Here is a 16,505-nt window from a genome sequence, read left to right on the forward strand (position 1 = left end):
TATTGGTCCCTAATTAGATTTCTGGGTTTGGCCAGGGATTGTAACAGTTGAAATAAGGCTAGTAATATGGGGAGGTAGATGAAAGAAAGACCACTGAATAAAGTGGAATGGTATCTGATGGGAAAGTTGGTGGAGAACAGGGCTGGTTGTGGAAGAGTTCAGGAGCCGTGGAGTGTTGATTTTAAAATCGAAAATATTCATGAGTTCTTCACATTTTGTGACATGATTTCTCATGGAGAAGCGTTTAGTTAGAGTTGTTCTGTTCATCAGGGTCTTAAAGAAGTGAGAGAATTTGGGATGTGGAGAAGGAATAAATATAGACATTGGGATGACAACCATATTTAGTGGTCAATACTGAGGTAATTTGCTCATCAGGTGCTTTTCCAGTTGCAGCTAACCGAACAGTTGGTAGTGGTGGCTACTGTACTGAAGGGAGCAGTAGGGGTGGGATCTGTTCAGGATCTAATGGAGACAAGGGCATTGGTGAAGGTGAGGCAGTTTTGAGATCAGCAGAGACAGTGGTGACATCTCGGTGGAAGGCCAGAGCATGAGAAAACATATGTAAGATTGTTGGATGAGGGGGCTAGCTTTTTCCAGGGGTGCAGGATGATGGTGAAGATATTAGGTACTGGCAATCTCTACGATCCCCATAGAGACTGCTAACTTTTGAAAAGTAATTTGCACTTCCAGTGAATGGCTGAAATGATCAGACAAGATTTCAGGTTTTAAGACTTTTACTATATACACAACCTAAAAGTGACATTGACTAAACACTATTTCAGCAGGCAACTTGTATTCTAAACTATAGAGATGATCCCCATTTAATATTTAAAATGACTGAAAGTCTCTCTCCATAGTTAGACTTCACCCTGTTCCATAACGCAATCAAACAGAGTCAATATGGTTTTGTGAAAGGGAAATCATGTTTGACAAATTTGCTAGAGTTCTTTGAGGATATAACGAGCAGGGTTGATAAAGGGGAACTGTTAGATGTAGTGTATATGGATTTCCAGAAGGCATTTGATGAGGTGCCACAGAAAAGGTTCGTGCACAAGATAGGAGCTCACGGTATTGCGGGTAATGTATTAGACTGGATTGAGGATTAGTTAACATACAGAAGACAGAGAGTCGGAATTAATGGGTCTTTTTCAGGTTGGAAAGATGTAACTAGTGGAGAGACACAAGGATCAGTCCTAGGGCCTCAATTATTTACTATCTATACTAATGACTTGGAGGAGGGGGCAGAGTCTTAATGAACCAGCCCCATCTGGTTCACTAATGTCCTTTAGGGAAGGAAATCAGCTGTCCTTGCCTGGTCTTGGCCCACATGTGACTCTACAGTGACCCACAGCAATGTGATTGACTCTTAAATGCCATCTGAAAGTTCTCAAGGGCAATTAGGGATGGGCAACAAATGCTGGTCCAGCCAGCGACGCCCACATCCCATGAACAAATTTTTTTAAAAAGCGAATCCAAATTTGCTGATGATACAAAAATAGGTGGGAGGGCATGTTGTGATGAGGATATAAGGAATCTGCAAGGGGATATAGATAGGTTGAGTGAGTGGGCAAAAAACTTGGCAGATGGAGTTTAATGTAGGAAAGTGTGAGGTCATGCACTTTGGTAGGAAGAATCAAAAGACAGGCGATTATTTAAATGGAGAGAGACTCCAAAAAAGTGCAGCATAGAAGGATCTGGGTGTTCTTGTGCATGAAACATAAAAAAGTTAGCATGCAGATGCAGCTAGTAATTAAGAAGGCAAATGGAATTTTGGCCTGTTTTGCCAGGGGGTTGGAGTTTAAAAATAAGGAAGTCTTGTACAGCTGTACAGGATGTTGGTGAGGCCGCACCTGAAGTACTGTGTACAGTTTTGGTCCCTGTACTTAAGAAAGGATATACTGGCATTGGAGGCAGTTCAAAAGAGATTCACTAGGCTGATTCCTGGGATGAAGGGGTTGACTTATCAAGAACAGCTAAACAGGTTAGGCCTTTATTCATTAGAGTTTAGAAGAATGAGGGGTGATCTTATTGAAACATACAAGATTCTAAGGGGGCTTGACAGGGTAGATGTTGAGATGTTTCCACTAGTGGGGGAATCTCAAACTAGCGGACATAATTACAGAATTAGGGGACACTTATTTAAGACTGAGATGCGAAGGAGTTTCTTCTGAGGGTAGTGAATGTCTGGAATTCTCTACCTCAGAGAGCTGTGGAAGCTAGATCACTGAAAATATTTAAAGAGGAAGTAGACAGATTTTTGAAGTATTGGGGAATTGAGGGCTATGAGGAGCTGGCACGAAAGAGGAGTTGAGACCTGGGGCAGATCAGCCATGATCTTATTGAATGGCAGGGCAGGCTTGAGGGGCCGAATGGCCAACTCCTCCTATTTCTTATGTTCTTAAGTGGACACACTGTTCTCCTGGATCCATTTCAAAAGCGATTGATAGCTCTCAAGGACTTGCTTTCTCTTTTCCTTTTACAGCTGGATAACTTTTAATCCCTGAACTGGCTTTTACGATGAGGGTTACCCTGGAGATCCCTCACTCTAGCCAAAACTAGGCAAATCTTCCAGTCATATTTAAATCCTCATGATCTCTTAAATCTGAGCAGGAGCTCCCACCCGCATTCTTGCATGGTGAACTTGCTGCCTGTAACACTCTGCTATCCTTGCAGACTGACACTGTCTGTGAGGTTCAGTGACATTTTTAATAAAATCCTACAATGGCTTCCTATGGTCTCTGCCCTCTTCAAGCCCATCTCCATTTTACCCTAAATTTAAGAAACAGTCCCAAAACATCATAATCTTATAAAACTTTGCATTTGTAACTATTGGGATGGAGAGGTCTTGAGGCCACATGATGATGAGATCTGTGTGTGTGTGTTTGTATGTGTGTATGAAAGAGAAAAATTGTCAAATGCTCATTAGGATACTAGTTGCCTAATTAACCAGCTGTAGGAAAAGGGCTGGTTACTGAAGACCCACAGTATTCCATGAGCTGCCTTTTAAGGTGAAAAATGGTGCAAATAGGATATGATTTAGTGGTTAAGGATATGGATGTAGCTATTAGTCAGAAACCAGATCTACTGGTGTTCTAAGCTATTTAGCAAAACTTCACTTTTTTGCAATGAAGGTTCTATTCTGTTGGATTTCCTTATTGTAATGATTAATTATCCTATTTGTGCAATAGGTGATATTGTTTCTCAGTTGCCTTCTTCCCTTAAATCCCCCTGATCATGTTCGCCTTGCTGCACTGGACTTCTTGGGTTCCCTAGGAAAGATAGTTATGCCACCAGATGTTCAGGTACTTTGGAATTTTCTTTTAAAACTACAATAAAACACTGTGATTGAATAAAACAGACATTTAAAATTCTTTCATTCCTGTCAATCTTTTAATGTCATTTTGTTTTCATTAAGCTGTGGTATGTCATTACTGGGGAAAGGACCACTTATTTTTGGGTTTTTCACCCAATGCCATTATCAGATACTCCTAATACAATCTGGTTCATCCTTAGGTGAGCACTCCCTACTACAACAGTCTATCTTAATTCACTTTTCACACCTGAGGGATTACCAATTAAGTGCAAAACTGTTTTGAGTTATGGACTGACATGCATTAGAAATTAGGTTGAACCTACATCAACTTGCATTTCTTAGTGTGTATTTTGAGTGTTCAAAATTTCCATTGTCATCTGAAAAGAAAGATTTGTATTTGTATATAGGACCTTCCACAACCAAAAGACATACCGAAGCACACTACAGCCAATGAAAAACTTCTGAATTTTAACACTGTTGTAATGTAAGGATCTGGGTTGGGGTTTGAAGTGAAAGGCAATATCTAGTCGAATAAACCATTCATTTTACTCCAGGAAACATTTTTGTAATTGTTATGTTCATTTATAAATTAAATAAGATTTGAAAATTTATGTTTCAATTCCTTGCAGGGCACAGTCCTTCCAAAGCTGCCTTGCCTCTTTGCATCCTTTCTGGCTGACAAGTCCTGGTTAATTCTTCAACATGCACTGCAGGGATTTACACTGTTTGCTGAGGTGACTTTTGAGACTTGTATAGTTATAGTGTTCAGTAGTTTGACTAATATTAGAGGTAATTTACTAAACGTTGACATTCCTGGAAATCTGTTATATCCAATGGGTACCCCAGGAACAGTATATGTTCATAGATGCATAACAGCCTTCTACCTATTATTTTCCCCTGCTATTGATATATTGAGCTATTTTTCAGCTGAGAAAGTGCCAAAATAATAATATTGGATTTGTTCTGTTGTGAATTGGGAGCTCTGTCAAGACATAAAAAGGCTCAGTAGTTTCCAGACATTTTGCTGGTCACTTGGATTAATTTACTACTGACTGGGCATAGCCTGGCTAATTGGAATTTAGAAATTATTGATGATGGACTCCCGTCATCTCAGACTTATAACTATGTGAATAAAGTTCTTCAAATTAAATATCTTCTATCATTAATTAAATTTGAAGAGGTTATGTATAATTTAGGTATTGCTTAGGAAGAGAGGAAACTTGGATTCCATCCACATGTTAACAACAGTTTGTGTCATTTGAGGCTATGATAAAGTGACTTCTCTGTAAGCTGTTACTCTGTTCCAAGTCATTTAGATATAAACAACTTGGGTTGGTTTATAAGACAGGATGCGAGGTATATTTTGTACTACTTTGTTGTCAGTCTTTAACCCTCTAGATTCACTGGACAGAGAGTAATAAAACACCTTGTTTCAGGAGACCAGCCATGAGGAAGTGGTTCCTCACAGCCTGGAGTCAGGAGAGACAAAGAGCAAAGTTGTAAACTTCTTGAACAAGGTACACTTAACTTGAGTTGCTTCCAGTGAAAGTAGATCTAATTTCTTAACTTATACAATTGTTGCATGGTAAATCTCGCTTACTTTTAAAAAAATATTCTTTCATGGGGTGTGGTGTCACTTCCCTCTATTTTATTAGTGGAAACACCATGAGAAAAATAATTAACTAAGTTTTCAAAGTATAAAAGGTTTAATATTTAAATGCATCCATTGTTTTGGGTTGTATGTATATTCAATTATCCATAGAACAGCCCAATATTTATTTCATAAACAACCCTGGTAGATATTGCCTAAAATGTTTTCCTTTAGTTAAAAGCAATGGTAGGAAAAATAGCAGTGTAATTCTACAGAAGCCTGCATTCTAAAATCTATGCACACACAACTAGCTATGCTGTTTGCAAAATTGGTTTGTTGGGCCAGAGATATAAATGACTTGGATAAAGGTATGGACCAAACGTATGGTTGCTAAATTTGCTGATGATACAAAGATAGGTTGGGAAGTAAATTATAAGGAGGACATAACCCATCTAAATCCCTTTCTAGATTCTTTAAGTGAGTGGGCAAAGAATGGGCAGATGGAGTATAATGTGGGAAAATGTGAACTCATCCACTTTGGCAGGAAGAATAGAAAAGCAGCATATTAAATGGAGAAAGATTACAAACCTTTTGTGGTACAGAGGGATCTGGATGTCCTGGTACATGAATCACAAAAGGTTAGTATGCAGGCACAGCACGTGATTAGGTAGGCAAATGGAATGTTGGCATTTATTGCAAGAGAAAGTAAGGAAGTTTTGCTACAATTGTATGGGGCGTTGGTGATACCACATCTGGAGTAGTGTGTACAGTTCTGGTCTCCTTGATAAAGGATATAATAGCGTTAGAAGTTGTTCAGTGAAGGGGTTATCTTATGAGGAAAGGTTTGGCTTGTATCGATTGGAGTTTAGAAGAATGAGAGATGATCTTTTTGAAACAGAAGATCCTGAAGGGACTTGACAGGGTGGAAGCTGAGAGGATGCTTCCCGTTGTGGGAGAGACTAGAACGAGGGGGTGCAGTTTTAAAAATAAGGGGTCTCCCATTTAAGTCAGATGAGGAGAAATTTTGTGCATGCTGATCTATTGAATTCTCTCCCACAGAGAGCAGTCGAGGCAGGTTCACTGAACATTTTTAAGGCTATTAGATAGATTCTTGATTGACAAGAAAGTCGCGTTAAGGCCACAATCTGATCAGCCAAGATCTTATTAAATTGTGGAGCAAGCTTGAGGGGCTGAATGGCCTACTTCAGTTGCCGAGATAGGGTTTTGCATTGGAAATAACCCAACATGTGTAGTAATCATAAAGTATTTATGGAACCTTAGAAAACAAGAAAATGAAAAAGAATGTAAAAACAGATTTTTCACCTAGCTAGAATTTAAAATAATCCTGGATTGAAATTTCCTTCCACTAAGCACGTTTGTGATTTAATTAGTTGGAATAATGGATTCTTAAGAGTAATAATGTCCTAATTTTAATTAATTTCATCCAGTGAGTTGTAAGAAAAGAATATAGCAAGATGCCAAGTCAAACTTGATAAAGTTAGTGCAGTCAAACCAGAGTTCCTGATCAGTTTGCTGTGTGTTTCTGGAATTTCAGTTAATCCCCACCGAGACAGGTCTTCCTAAAATTTCAACTTTCTATAGAATCCACTAAATATTTGCTTCTACCATAAAGGAATAGTGTATCTTTGATGAAGGCCGCATTCCAGTAATAAATATTGTGTTTTTTTGCAGGTGATCACAACAGTTGAGTGCAAGGAGTTGCAAGTGGAGAGGTTAAAACAAGAAAATACTATTCTGGATGCACATTTTGCTAGCCTAAACCTATGTGCAGTGAATGACCCTGTTGTAATGCAGGTATATATTAAAATACTTTGCCACTCCTCTTCTGAAGGTGTTGACTGCAGGCTCACCACTTAACTATGGGTAGTGACCAAGGTCTGGTACTTTGCCCCAGTGGCCTTTATTTATGTTCAAGGTTTGACAGACTATTTAACAACGAAAAGTATCACAACTGAGCCCAATCTGTCCTATGACCACATGCACATTTCCAAATGAGTTGCAGGATAGGCATCAGGAGCAGGTACCCTGACCTATTTCCATTCCTTCACCCAAAACCAATTGTGTCCATATTGCTGCCCTGAATGAGATCACTAAAACCATTTTAATGTTCCCTATTTACAAGTATAAAGCTTGTTTCATCCTTGGAAATATTTATAAATCTGGTGTCAAATATGCTGCTGTAATTGCCTGTCACTGGTCAATACGAGTGCAGGCAGCAGTTAAGGAAATTGGTCACCTCCAGCAAGTGCCAGTGGCCTCTGCTGGGCTGGGGTGAAGAGAGAATAAGCGACTGGAGGGAGGGTAGTGGGACCCTTGGAGAAAATTCATGAAAAGGCAGAGGGGCTAATCCTTGCAGTCACTGCCTGCAAATCACAACAGTACAAAAGTCAACAAAATAACCATGGACAGTGCAAAGCACGCCAAGGTTTACTTCCCTGCCTTAAAAAGGCATGGAGAACTGTCACAGGAGCTCTGACAATAGTTGAAGAATTTGTTGCCGTTTTTGTTTACCGATTTTCATTTTTCAGCCATCTGCTAAGCGTGCCCGATTGGAACAGTGTGAAGAAGAGGAGTATGAGTCAGCATTGCAAACAGCAGAGAATGCTTTTAAAACACTGCAGACCTTGATACAACGAGGAGCAGCACCAGAAAGGGTAATGGTTCGTTTAAAAGCTCTGCAGACAACAATTATTGCTTTGAACACTGGCAAGTAATAAGGTATATAACAATCTGAAGAAATTGCCTCTTCCTGCAGTGGAGAAATACTTGTCATTGCTGTTTAATGGGACGACCAGCCTAATGCCAATCAACTTTTTATCTTTTGAAATGAATTGCATGTAGTTAATGGACTACCTGTGGCTAATGTTCCAGGGTTGATTTGCATCAAATTAACCAAATGTAAATAATGTACTTGCTGCTCCCCCATATTCCTTAAATTTTCAACTTGTTTCAAGATAGATTTTAAAATATTATTTTTGAAGTGGCAGCTTTCTGCAACAGTTACCCACCTTGAACTGGTCAGGGAGATAACTGAGCAGCCAGAGTGGGGTGCCAAGCACAATGAACAAGAAATCAATGTAAAGTTGATTAAACAACTATGCAGTGCTCAATTCTCAACCCATTTGCACCTGCAATTCCACATATGCATAGTACTTGCAACCATGACACTTTCCCAAAAGGAGTGGAGTTTCAGTAGAGTTCTGTTTCTTTACGGACAGTACTGAATCTCAGCTGTGCCAACATTTCACAACTGAGGGGGCTGTAAATGAAGGTCCATTGACACATGCAGTAGAAGGCTTGTTGAGGATGTAAGCTACATGTACCGCTTTAGATTCTCATCTGGTGCATGCTTCCTTGGTGGGTCAGCCAGCAAGGAGTAAGAGGCTGGATCATCCCTCTCCTGCAACAAAGGATTGCTTAAACCTGGATTGAGAATGTTTTTAAAATTGAAAATAAGTATCAAGATGTTGGATGTGTTCACTGTTGTAATTAAGTACAAAACCACTGATTGTTAGAATGTTAAATGTAATCATTTGATTTTTTTCAAATAGGTCTTTATTAATTGTATAAAAATTTAATACATCTGAACCCAATAAATTATTTTACAAATTCTTTCATAATGAGTTTGATTACTGGGAATCCACTTTCAAAATAAATCAATGTTAAATAAATCAGTTGACTGAATAACCTGAAATTAGTCCAACTCAATACATGTAAATTCCTTCTGTTGAGATGACCTCTAATTGCATCAAATGCCATAGGTTATAAAATTGTTGTCAGTTTAAAGGTCCTTTGACCTGAGAATTTCTGGTTTACAAACTCAACACTGGCTACTGACAACAGCAAGCAGATTAATATCTTAGCAGGTCATCAACTGAAATTTATTTGTAGAGTTTAAAGGACCAGGTCATCCTGTAGAAAATTTCCAGCTGGATACTGCTCAAAGCATAAGAATTGCATTAGATGTGTTTGCTGGGTCAGGTATAGCTTTTGTGAATAAGCCAGAAGTACTTATATTTTGCTAATTGTGGTTTTATCAAACTAGAGTAGTGCATGGTTTTACTATAGCATAAATATAATATGCTTCATCTCTCACTGTTAAAGGTAATATTTCCGTATCAGTACAACATTTGTTTCTTATACCAAATATCTTGTCTGCAAGTGATTTCATCACCATTGAACTTTGAGCTATTTGTACATTCACAGTAAGAACTAGTTTAAGTCTATTGATATGCAGACAATAGGGAGAGTTTAATCTGGTCCAGAATGGAACCTCCACCCAAAAAGTGGAAGACTAATGTTTTAATTTGTTGTTCCACTAAAATTTGTATTTAGCATCTAGAAGTCATCAGTCCAAGTAGTGAATTCTTGTCTCTATCCCATATACAGCCAAATACTCATTTAGAATGATTTATTTGCTGCTAGATACTGAACTAGGTTGGATCAAGTACCTGTAAAAAAACACCTCTAGGAGCTTAAAGTTTCATTTGTCTACTATATGCAGATGTTTCCATGGAAAAACAAATTTTTTCCCTCCATACATTAATTTGTCCATTCACCATCCATATTCAGGAAATACAATCAAATGTTCATTTAGAACTATTTATTTGCTGTGTAGTTCCCATAATCAAAAAAAATTAAATAGTTGCAATTATGAAACAGAGTATAATCACTAAAATTTCCGTCAATACTTCAGCACTTATGAAAATTGCAAAATTTATCAAGCCCCCAAATTAAACCCTTAATTTAAATATTCTATTTGGTATTTTGAATAAAGTATCTACATGGGCCTGAAGCAAATATTTTAAAATCTTTACTGATCTGGTGATTTCCTGATGCCTGCAAGTCAATAGTGTTCTTACAAGGTTTGTCTAGATGTACATGACACTAAAATATATCTTGGACATGATGTTTGCAGGGCAAGAAATTTTGGCTCTGCTACAGCTCAAGGATCTAAAAGCAACATTTTTCTGCCATCTTTGAGTATCCTTACTGTATCAGGACAGAGTTGATACATAGGTATGTTGCAACTCAAAACACCAACCGTAATTCAAACCTCTGACTACCTCCAAAAAAGAAACACTGCAATCCTTACATTTACCAACTTGGATAGTATAGAGTTCCTAAAGCAGGGCTTTACTCCGAGTTAATATAAATGTCATGTCTGTTTGAGAAACATTTGAAATAAAATGGTGCATTCAACTCTACAAGTTTGGTGTCTGCCTGGTGGCTTCACATTAGCTCTAAAGCTGTATAGCATGAGCCAGGTGTTTAAACCTAACGTGACTTCTAAACAAGATCAACTCCTCCAGGGAGTCTCACTCTACCCCAATATTGGGTGAGATTGGGCTCAGGCAGTACTACATTGAAGCACAAGCAAAATTGCTTTGTTACAGTTTGTGTAAATATACACAAATAGTAATGTCACTTCTTTACACCAGAATCTGGACTACTCAAACATTTCACTGACAAACCTTGCAATTAATTTTTCCTATGTATTCAAATGCAAGCCACAGAGGAACCACCGCCAGTACACTTCTCCATATAACATTTAAGATCTTTATAAAAAAAGTCAATTTTTAAATAAAGCATTTCTGGTATTTAGTACAGTAAACATCACTAAGATGACTGTTATCACAGTAAACACTAACAAGTAAACAGCTGATGGTGCTGTATAGTTCCTAGTATATCCCTCAGTGGGTACTTTTTAAAAGCTGTTCTTTCAGATATTTGCAGATACATTAAAATACCACAATCTTTATTATTCTTTACTCCAGCCTTAATGTCCAAAAATAAAGCTAAACTGGTTGGCAAGTCTTGAAAAGATGTTGTCAAAGGATAGTGGAAAGTGGTGGGGGCAGGGTGTTTGAGGTTTGCATTTGGAACATGTATCTAAAGCAAAGATGATCTTCATTTATGAAATTGTTTTAGGAACAATTTCTTCTACTCTACCAACTATTGTCCTCCCAGTTCAGTTCATCCTCCCAGCCTTCAGTTTCCATCTGAAAAAGACAAAACAAAGTAAATATGATAACCACTTACTACAATCTCTTAAAAATTGCCTGAGGAGAACCTGGTTTATACTAGAGGTTAGAAGACCTGAGAAATCAAACAATACAAGTGCAGGGCAGTGATGTGGTGCTCCTATATCCATTTATACATTTTAATAAATACAGTTGTAGTAAATCTTCAATGGACTAAAAAAGAAATTGTCATCCCTTTCGTGTATCTGCAGCATTGGAGAAAGTTTTGCTGAGGATGTCCTAGCTGCCTCTGGTGCTCCTACCCTTCCTGCTAGCTTGTTTACAGCCTGTGTTCACTGCTTCCCTTGATGAAGCTTTTCCTGTCAGAGGTGCTTGACACAGTCATCCATTCTAGGTCTGTGCTTCTCCCCTGCTCCTCTAAACCACCCACAGGATACTCCCACCTCCCACTTTACCGGGGTAATTCTAATATACCAAAACTGCTGGATTTGGGTCTTTTTTATTTAAAGCTGATCCTAACCCACCTATTTCCAGTTTTAATGGAGGCAGACAACCAATTCGGATACAGGTGGTGGGTCAGTCAGCAACATCTTTTAACCTGGCAACATGCCTTCATTTTAACAAGCTTTTTTATTTTTAATTAGCACTAGCTGGGTTTCTTCAGCCTTGGGAGACCCGGCAGGTAAAAAGAGGTGAGTAGGGCTGGATGCCTACGTAAATGCTTTTACAGCACTGCATGTGGGCCAGAAGCAGGAAATGCTTTCCCTGGCCCAAAAAGCTTACCTACTTCTAGCTCTACAATTTCCCCCAACACTACCTGCCCACCCCACAGGTTCACTCTCCCTCTACACCTCCCTAATTGCTTGAAGGATTCCTTGCGCCACAGGCAGGCCCATCAGGTTGACTGTCGGACAGGAAATCTGCAAGAAAAATTTACGTGCAGGATTTCCAAGAGACCTGTACTTACAGGTTTCCCGTCCATTATTCTTCTCCAAATGCAAGGCCCTGTAAATATATCAGGGCCCATGTTCCAGTCTCGACATTGGTGATTCTCTCCATCCAAGGCACTGGGAAGATGAGGCTGCAGCTGCCTCCCTTTGACTGCCTATAAATTGGTGAAGTGCTTATTATGATGCTTCTTACCCCACCCATCTGCATTCATATTTGCCCAAACCCAGCCCTTATTTTTGCTTCATAAATGAGGATTCAGCACAACCACCCTATAGGAAGATCACTGTGATCATCTTCCCCCCTCATTAACTGCCCACATCAGCATGAACCTGCTCCTGAGGCCAGCTTTTGGGTAAATTGTTGGGTCATCTAATACTAGTCTATATTTATTGAAGCTGCAGAAATTCTGTACATGGAGATTTTGGGATTGAAAAATGCTTTATGATCTTGATTACACAAAAATGAAGATATTGATTCCACTTTAGAAATACAGAACACAATCAAAACAATTGTACTCCCCTTAACATACTATGGAACACAATTTTCAGTATGACTAAATTACCTATTTTATAATTGATTTTTAAAAACAATTGTGCCAGTATTAAACAGGATAATCAAAACAGTATTAATAGCTACTGGGTGAGCAAGGGATTTCACAACTCATGAAATTTGTTCAAAACCCTTAAATTAGAATAAATCATGTAGATATCATAGGGTTACTAAAACAGAATGAAACAGCAATGCTTCTGTCCTTATGCTGGCATGGAAATGCTGTAGTTTCCTACATATGCTACATAATCTAGCACTACAGAGGGGGCTAATAATGGAATTTGATAAGGAATGTATATTCTGTTGCTATTAAGTTACATATATCAAACTATAGATGCCAACAACTCCTGTTAGGATTTAGAACTTATAAGCCAATAGCGCTTATAAACAGCCCTTTAAAACCACCAGGTCCACAAAATTAACATAACAGCAAGCAAGTGAAAATAGGGCCAGTGAAGGTTTAGAGGTATGTATTCCGTGAGCCACACAGACCTTATTTATCTAACTTTACTCATGGAATGGGGATGTTTGTATTTAAATGTTAAGTAGAATTCATTAAACTTCAGGAAATTGTAAAACCTTTTAACACAGATTGCAGTCCTTGGTCTTTTAAGTATTGAATTTCAGTTTGAAAGTCTAGACCATTGTAGCCAACAGATGGGGCAGAGCAGTTTAAGGTACTCACAAGAAATACAGGAAACATTTCAGTTTTTCTATAAAATACTAGTGAGTAAACACTGTTGAGCTACTGATTGCTACAGAATTCTGCATAAATAAAATGTGTATTATACAAGATACAACAGCAAGCCTACATTTCTTCTACCAAAGAACTCAGGATAGTGTATCCTACTGTTATGCACCAAAATAAAAATAACTAGGAATTACTGCCAGTGGATAAGTTTCAACTCACCTCAACAATGTCTGCTGCAGCAAACTTTGACATAAGTGCTAAAGTTTGTAAATTACTTCCTGCTATCAGCATTTTCTCTGTACATTTTGATGCTTTGGCAATACCAGCTGGTTCTGTTCTTTGTGTTGGCACTAACAAGCCTGTGGAAGACACTTTAATATCCGGTATCATATCAGCAAAGAGATCCAGTTCAGGGTCTCTCTCTGGCCTTTTCTTGACATTTATGGTGAACTCCTCCCCCAGCCCCATGTTCAAGGGTGTTTTTTGCACTGTAGTTTTCTGCCTGGAGGACATTCGTGCAAATGAATCTGCTCTTTCACTTTCTGTTATAGATAAGTTCTGCTGGTTCCAGTTATCATTCCTCCAATTCTCACATGATATTACAGAATGAGTTTTCTGTGCTAAAGAAAGTTTCATGCCTCTGGGCTGGGCCTTACTCTCAGTAGTGGATAAGCCAGAAGTTTGTTGTTTAATTGGCTGTTCTTGTTTTATTGTACTAGGATGATCATCTGCAGCAGGTTCAAAGTCATCCCATGGTTCATCATCTACAGTAATGTCCTCAGACTGATTTCCTGCTCTGATGCAATCTTTTTTAGACACATTCTGAATTCCAGCATTTCTTTCATTTTCCTCTGACTTGCTCCAGTCTGGCCAATCCTCAGCAGATTCATGGGTCAGTACTGCGTTCTGTGTACTGTTAGCACCTGAAATGCCATTCCCACGAATACCATTCAATGACATTATGGATGTTGGTGCTTCATGTTGGGCTGTGTTTGTGAAAAAAAAAAAGCTCAGGTTAATAACTACACCAAAAATATATTGGATTCACTTAAATTAGGTTTTATCATTCAGACAATAGAACCATATTAAGCCATCAGAAACTGTTAGACATGGAGTAATAGATATGCATGAATTAGACAAGTATGAGATCTAGTATAGATTATTACCAGAAAAAGCATGTACAGATGCACAAACCTATAATTCAACCACTGATCAGCCATCATTTTTTTACGACTCCAGTATTCTGAACTTGGGAAAATGGAAATAAGTTTTTTCTTAAACAAACCATTCAACCTGGCCACTTAGTGAATTACTAAAAAAATGTATATCATCATATTTATTATTCTAAATATATACCTCTTTGATGAAACTGGGATTTCTAAGATTTCAGACAGTAACCTACAAGCCATTTGCCTAGAAAGATTACCTTTACATGCAGCATTTATGCCAATGAAAATATTAAGTGTACTTCAGTATTTGTATCTTAATGGCTAAACCTTTAATGCAGCAGTTAGATTATATTAAAGGATAGTTTTCATTTCCTAATGACTCTCATGTCTTAATTGTGTGATTGCCAACTCAATGTAAAATAAATATTTAAGACACACTGAATAAAAATGCCCCTCAATTGGGTCATGTTCACATGTATTCCAGACAAGAAAAACCCAATTTCAGTAGTGCATAATAGTCTCAGTTTGTGCTGCTTCTCAAAAGGTTACCTTTTGCCAATATCCGAAATGCTGCAGGGTGCTGGTTTTGAGTGAGATTTGTTCGCCCTTTCTCCCTCCCATTTGTGGGGTTCTGCTTCGGCTCAGAGAGCTTGGAAAACAGTTTGAATGAATTGCTGTTTAAGGCTAGAGAACTGTGATGCTCGTGACTGTTGCGGACATGTGCAGGGGAACCTTCAGAAAAAATGCAAGATTACAATGCGACTTTACGACATCAGAATAGACAGACAGCATAGACATATTTCCACTAATATCATTAATCCTTCAAATATAATCACAATATCATAACACCATGTTCACTGCACACTCAGATACAATCTTAAGTAGACATTTTAATCGAGCTTTTGTGATTAATCTGTAAGACATAAAGCAAATTTTGCATCTGTCTTGACTGTAGGCAACTCAAAAAAACATTTTTCAAATAATAGGGAACCAAGAGTCTAGCGAGAGCAAGCAAATTTATAAAAAAAACAGGATAAGTAAAGAAATAGTAACAGAGTAAAATGACTAAGCGGTGACAAATTGTCTGGGCCTGATGACTCGTATCCTAGGGTTTTAAAAGACAAAACTGCTGTGGATGAATTGGTTTTGATTTTCCAGAATTCCTTAGATTCTAGAATAGTTCCCAATGATTACAAAGTAGTAAACATTTCCTCCTTTCTTAAAAAAAACAGGGTTAAGAGAAACAGGAAACTATAGGCCAGTTAACCAAAAATGGGCAACAGGCAAAATATTAGGATCTATTATTAGGAATGTGGGAACAGGGCACTTAGAAAATTGTAATATGATTAAGCACTGGCAACACAGATTTATGAAATGAAAATTGTGTTTGACAATTTTTTTCAAAAGAGGTTTTTGAGGATGTCACCAGTAGGGTAGACAAAGGGGAGCCAATACGTGTAGTATACCCAGATTTCTAAAAGGCATTTAATAAGGTGCCACACATAATATAAGGGCTCATGGAACCAGGTGGGGGAGGTGGAAGGTGGGGGTAATATATTTGTACGTTTAGAGAATTGGTTAATGGACAAAAACCAGAGAACAGGAATAAATGAGACATGCTCAGATTCACAGGCTGCAGCTAGTGCAGTGCAGCAATGATCAGGGCTGGGTCCTCAGAAATTTACAATCTATATTAGTGATTTAGATAAAGAGACCAAGAATAGTGTATCTAAGTTTTCCTACGATACAAAGCTAGGTGGGAATGTAAGCTGTGAGGAAAACACGGAGGCAGAATTTTTTTTAAAAAAAAGACATAAAACTTCAAAGTGTTAAACGGACCTGAGTGTACTCATACAAGAAACAAAGTTAGCATGCAGGTACAACAAGCTATTAGAAAGGCAAATGGCATTTTGGCCTTTATTGCAAGGGTATTGGATTATAAGAAGAAAGTTTTGTTAGATTTGTTGAGGGCTTTGCTGAGACCACACCCAGAGTACTGTGCATATATTTTGGTCTCCTTATCTAAGGAAGGGTATACTTGCCATGGAGGCAGGACAGTAAAGGTTCACTAAATTGGTTTTTGGAACGAAGAGGTTGTCCTATGGCAAGAGGCTGAGTAAATTGTTTTAAACTGCACAGAGCATAGGCCCAATGAGAGATGATCTCATTGAAACATACAAGATTCTGAAGGGCTTGACAGGGTAGACACAGATTGTTTCCCCTTCTGTGTTACCCT

At 38.2% G+C, this 16,505-nt stretch overlaps 2 protein-coding genes across 6 annotated transcripts in view; one reads left to right on the top strand and one right to left on the bottom strand.

The window, feature by feature from the left end:
• firrm (fignl1 interacting regulator of recombination and mitosis) overlaps window positions 1-8,539 on the top strand; it is a 48,228-nt gene extending 39,689 nt beyond the window's left edge. For all 3 annotated transcript variants that reach the window (XM_078561348.1, XM_078561346.1, XM_078561347.1), the window contains 5 exons: window positions 3,189-3,302; window positions 3,943-4,047; window positions 4,750-4,830; window positions 6,597-6,719; window positions 7,454-8,539. In XM_078561348.1, coding sequence (XP_078417474.1) covers window positions 3,189-3,302; window positions 3,943-4,047; window positions 4,750-4,830; window positions 6,597-6,719; window positions 7,454-7,639 — 609 coding nt within the window. In that variant the 3' untranslated portion in view covers window positions 7,640-8,539. The remainder of the gene's footprint in view (window positions 1-3,188; window positions 3,303-3,942; window positions 4,048-4,749; window positions 4,831-6,596; window positions 6,720-7,453) is intronic.
• scyl3 (SCY1-like, kinase-like 3) overlaps window positions 8,458-16,505 on the bottom strand; it is a 58,751-nt gene continuing 50,703 nt past the window's right edge. For 2 of the 3 annotated variants that reach the window (XM_078561351.1, XM_078561349.1), the window contains exons 11-13: window positions 14,819-15,001; window positions 13,320-14,086; window positions 8,458-10,927 (exon numbers count right to left, since the gene is read on the bottom strand). In XM_078561351.1, coding sequence (XP_078417477.1) covers window positions 10,874-10,927; window positions 13,320-14,086; window positions 14,819-15,001 — 1,004 coding nt within the window. In that variant the 3' untranslated portion in view covers window positions 8,458-10,873. The remainder of the gene's footprint in view (window positions 10,928-13,319; window positions 14,087-14,818; window positions 15,002-16,505) is intronic. The other variant, XM_078561352.1, reaches the window with a different exon arrangement.

The sequence above is a fragment of the Cetorhinus maximus genome, chromosome 17 (assembly GCF_964194155.1).
Source record: "Cetorhinus maximus chromosome 17, sCetMax3.hap1.1, whole genome shotgun sequence".
Classification (NCBI taxonomy): Eukaryota; Metazoa; Chordata; class Chondrichthyes; order Lamniformes; family Cetorhinidae; genus Cetorhinus; species Cetorhinus maximus.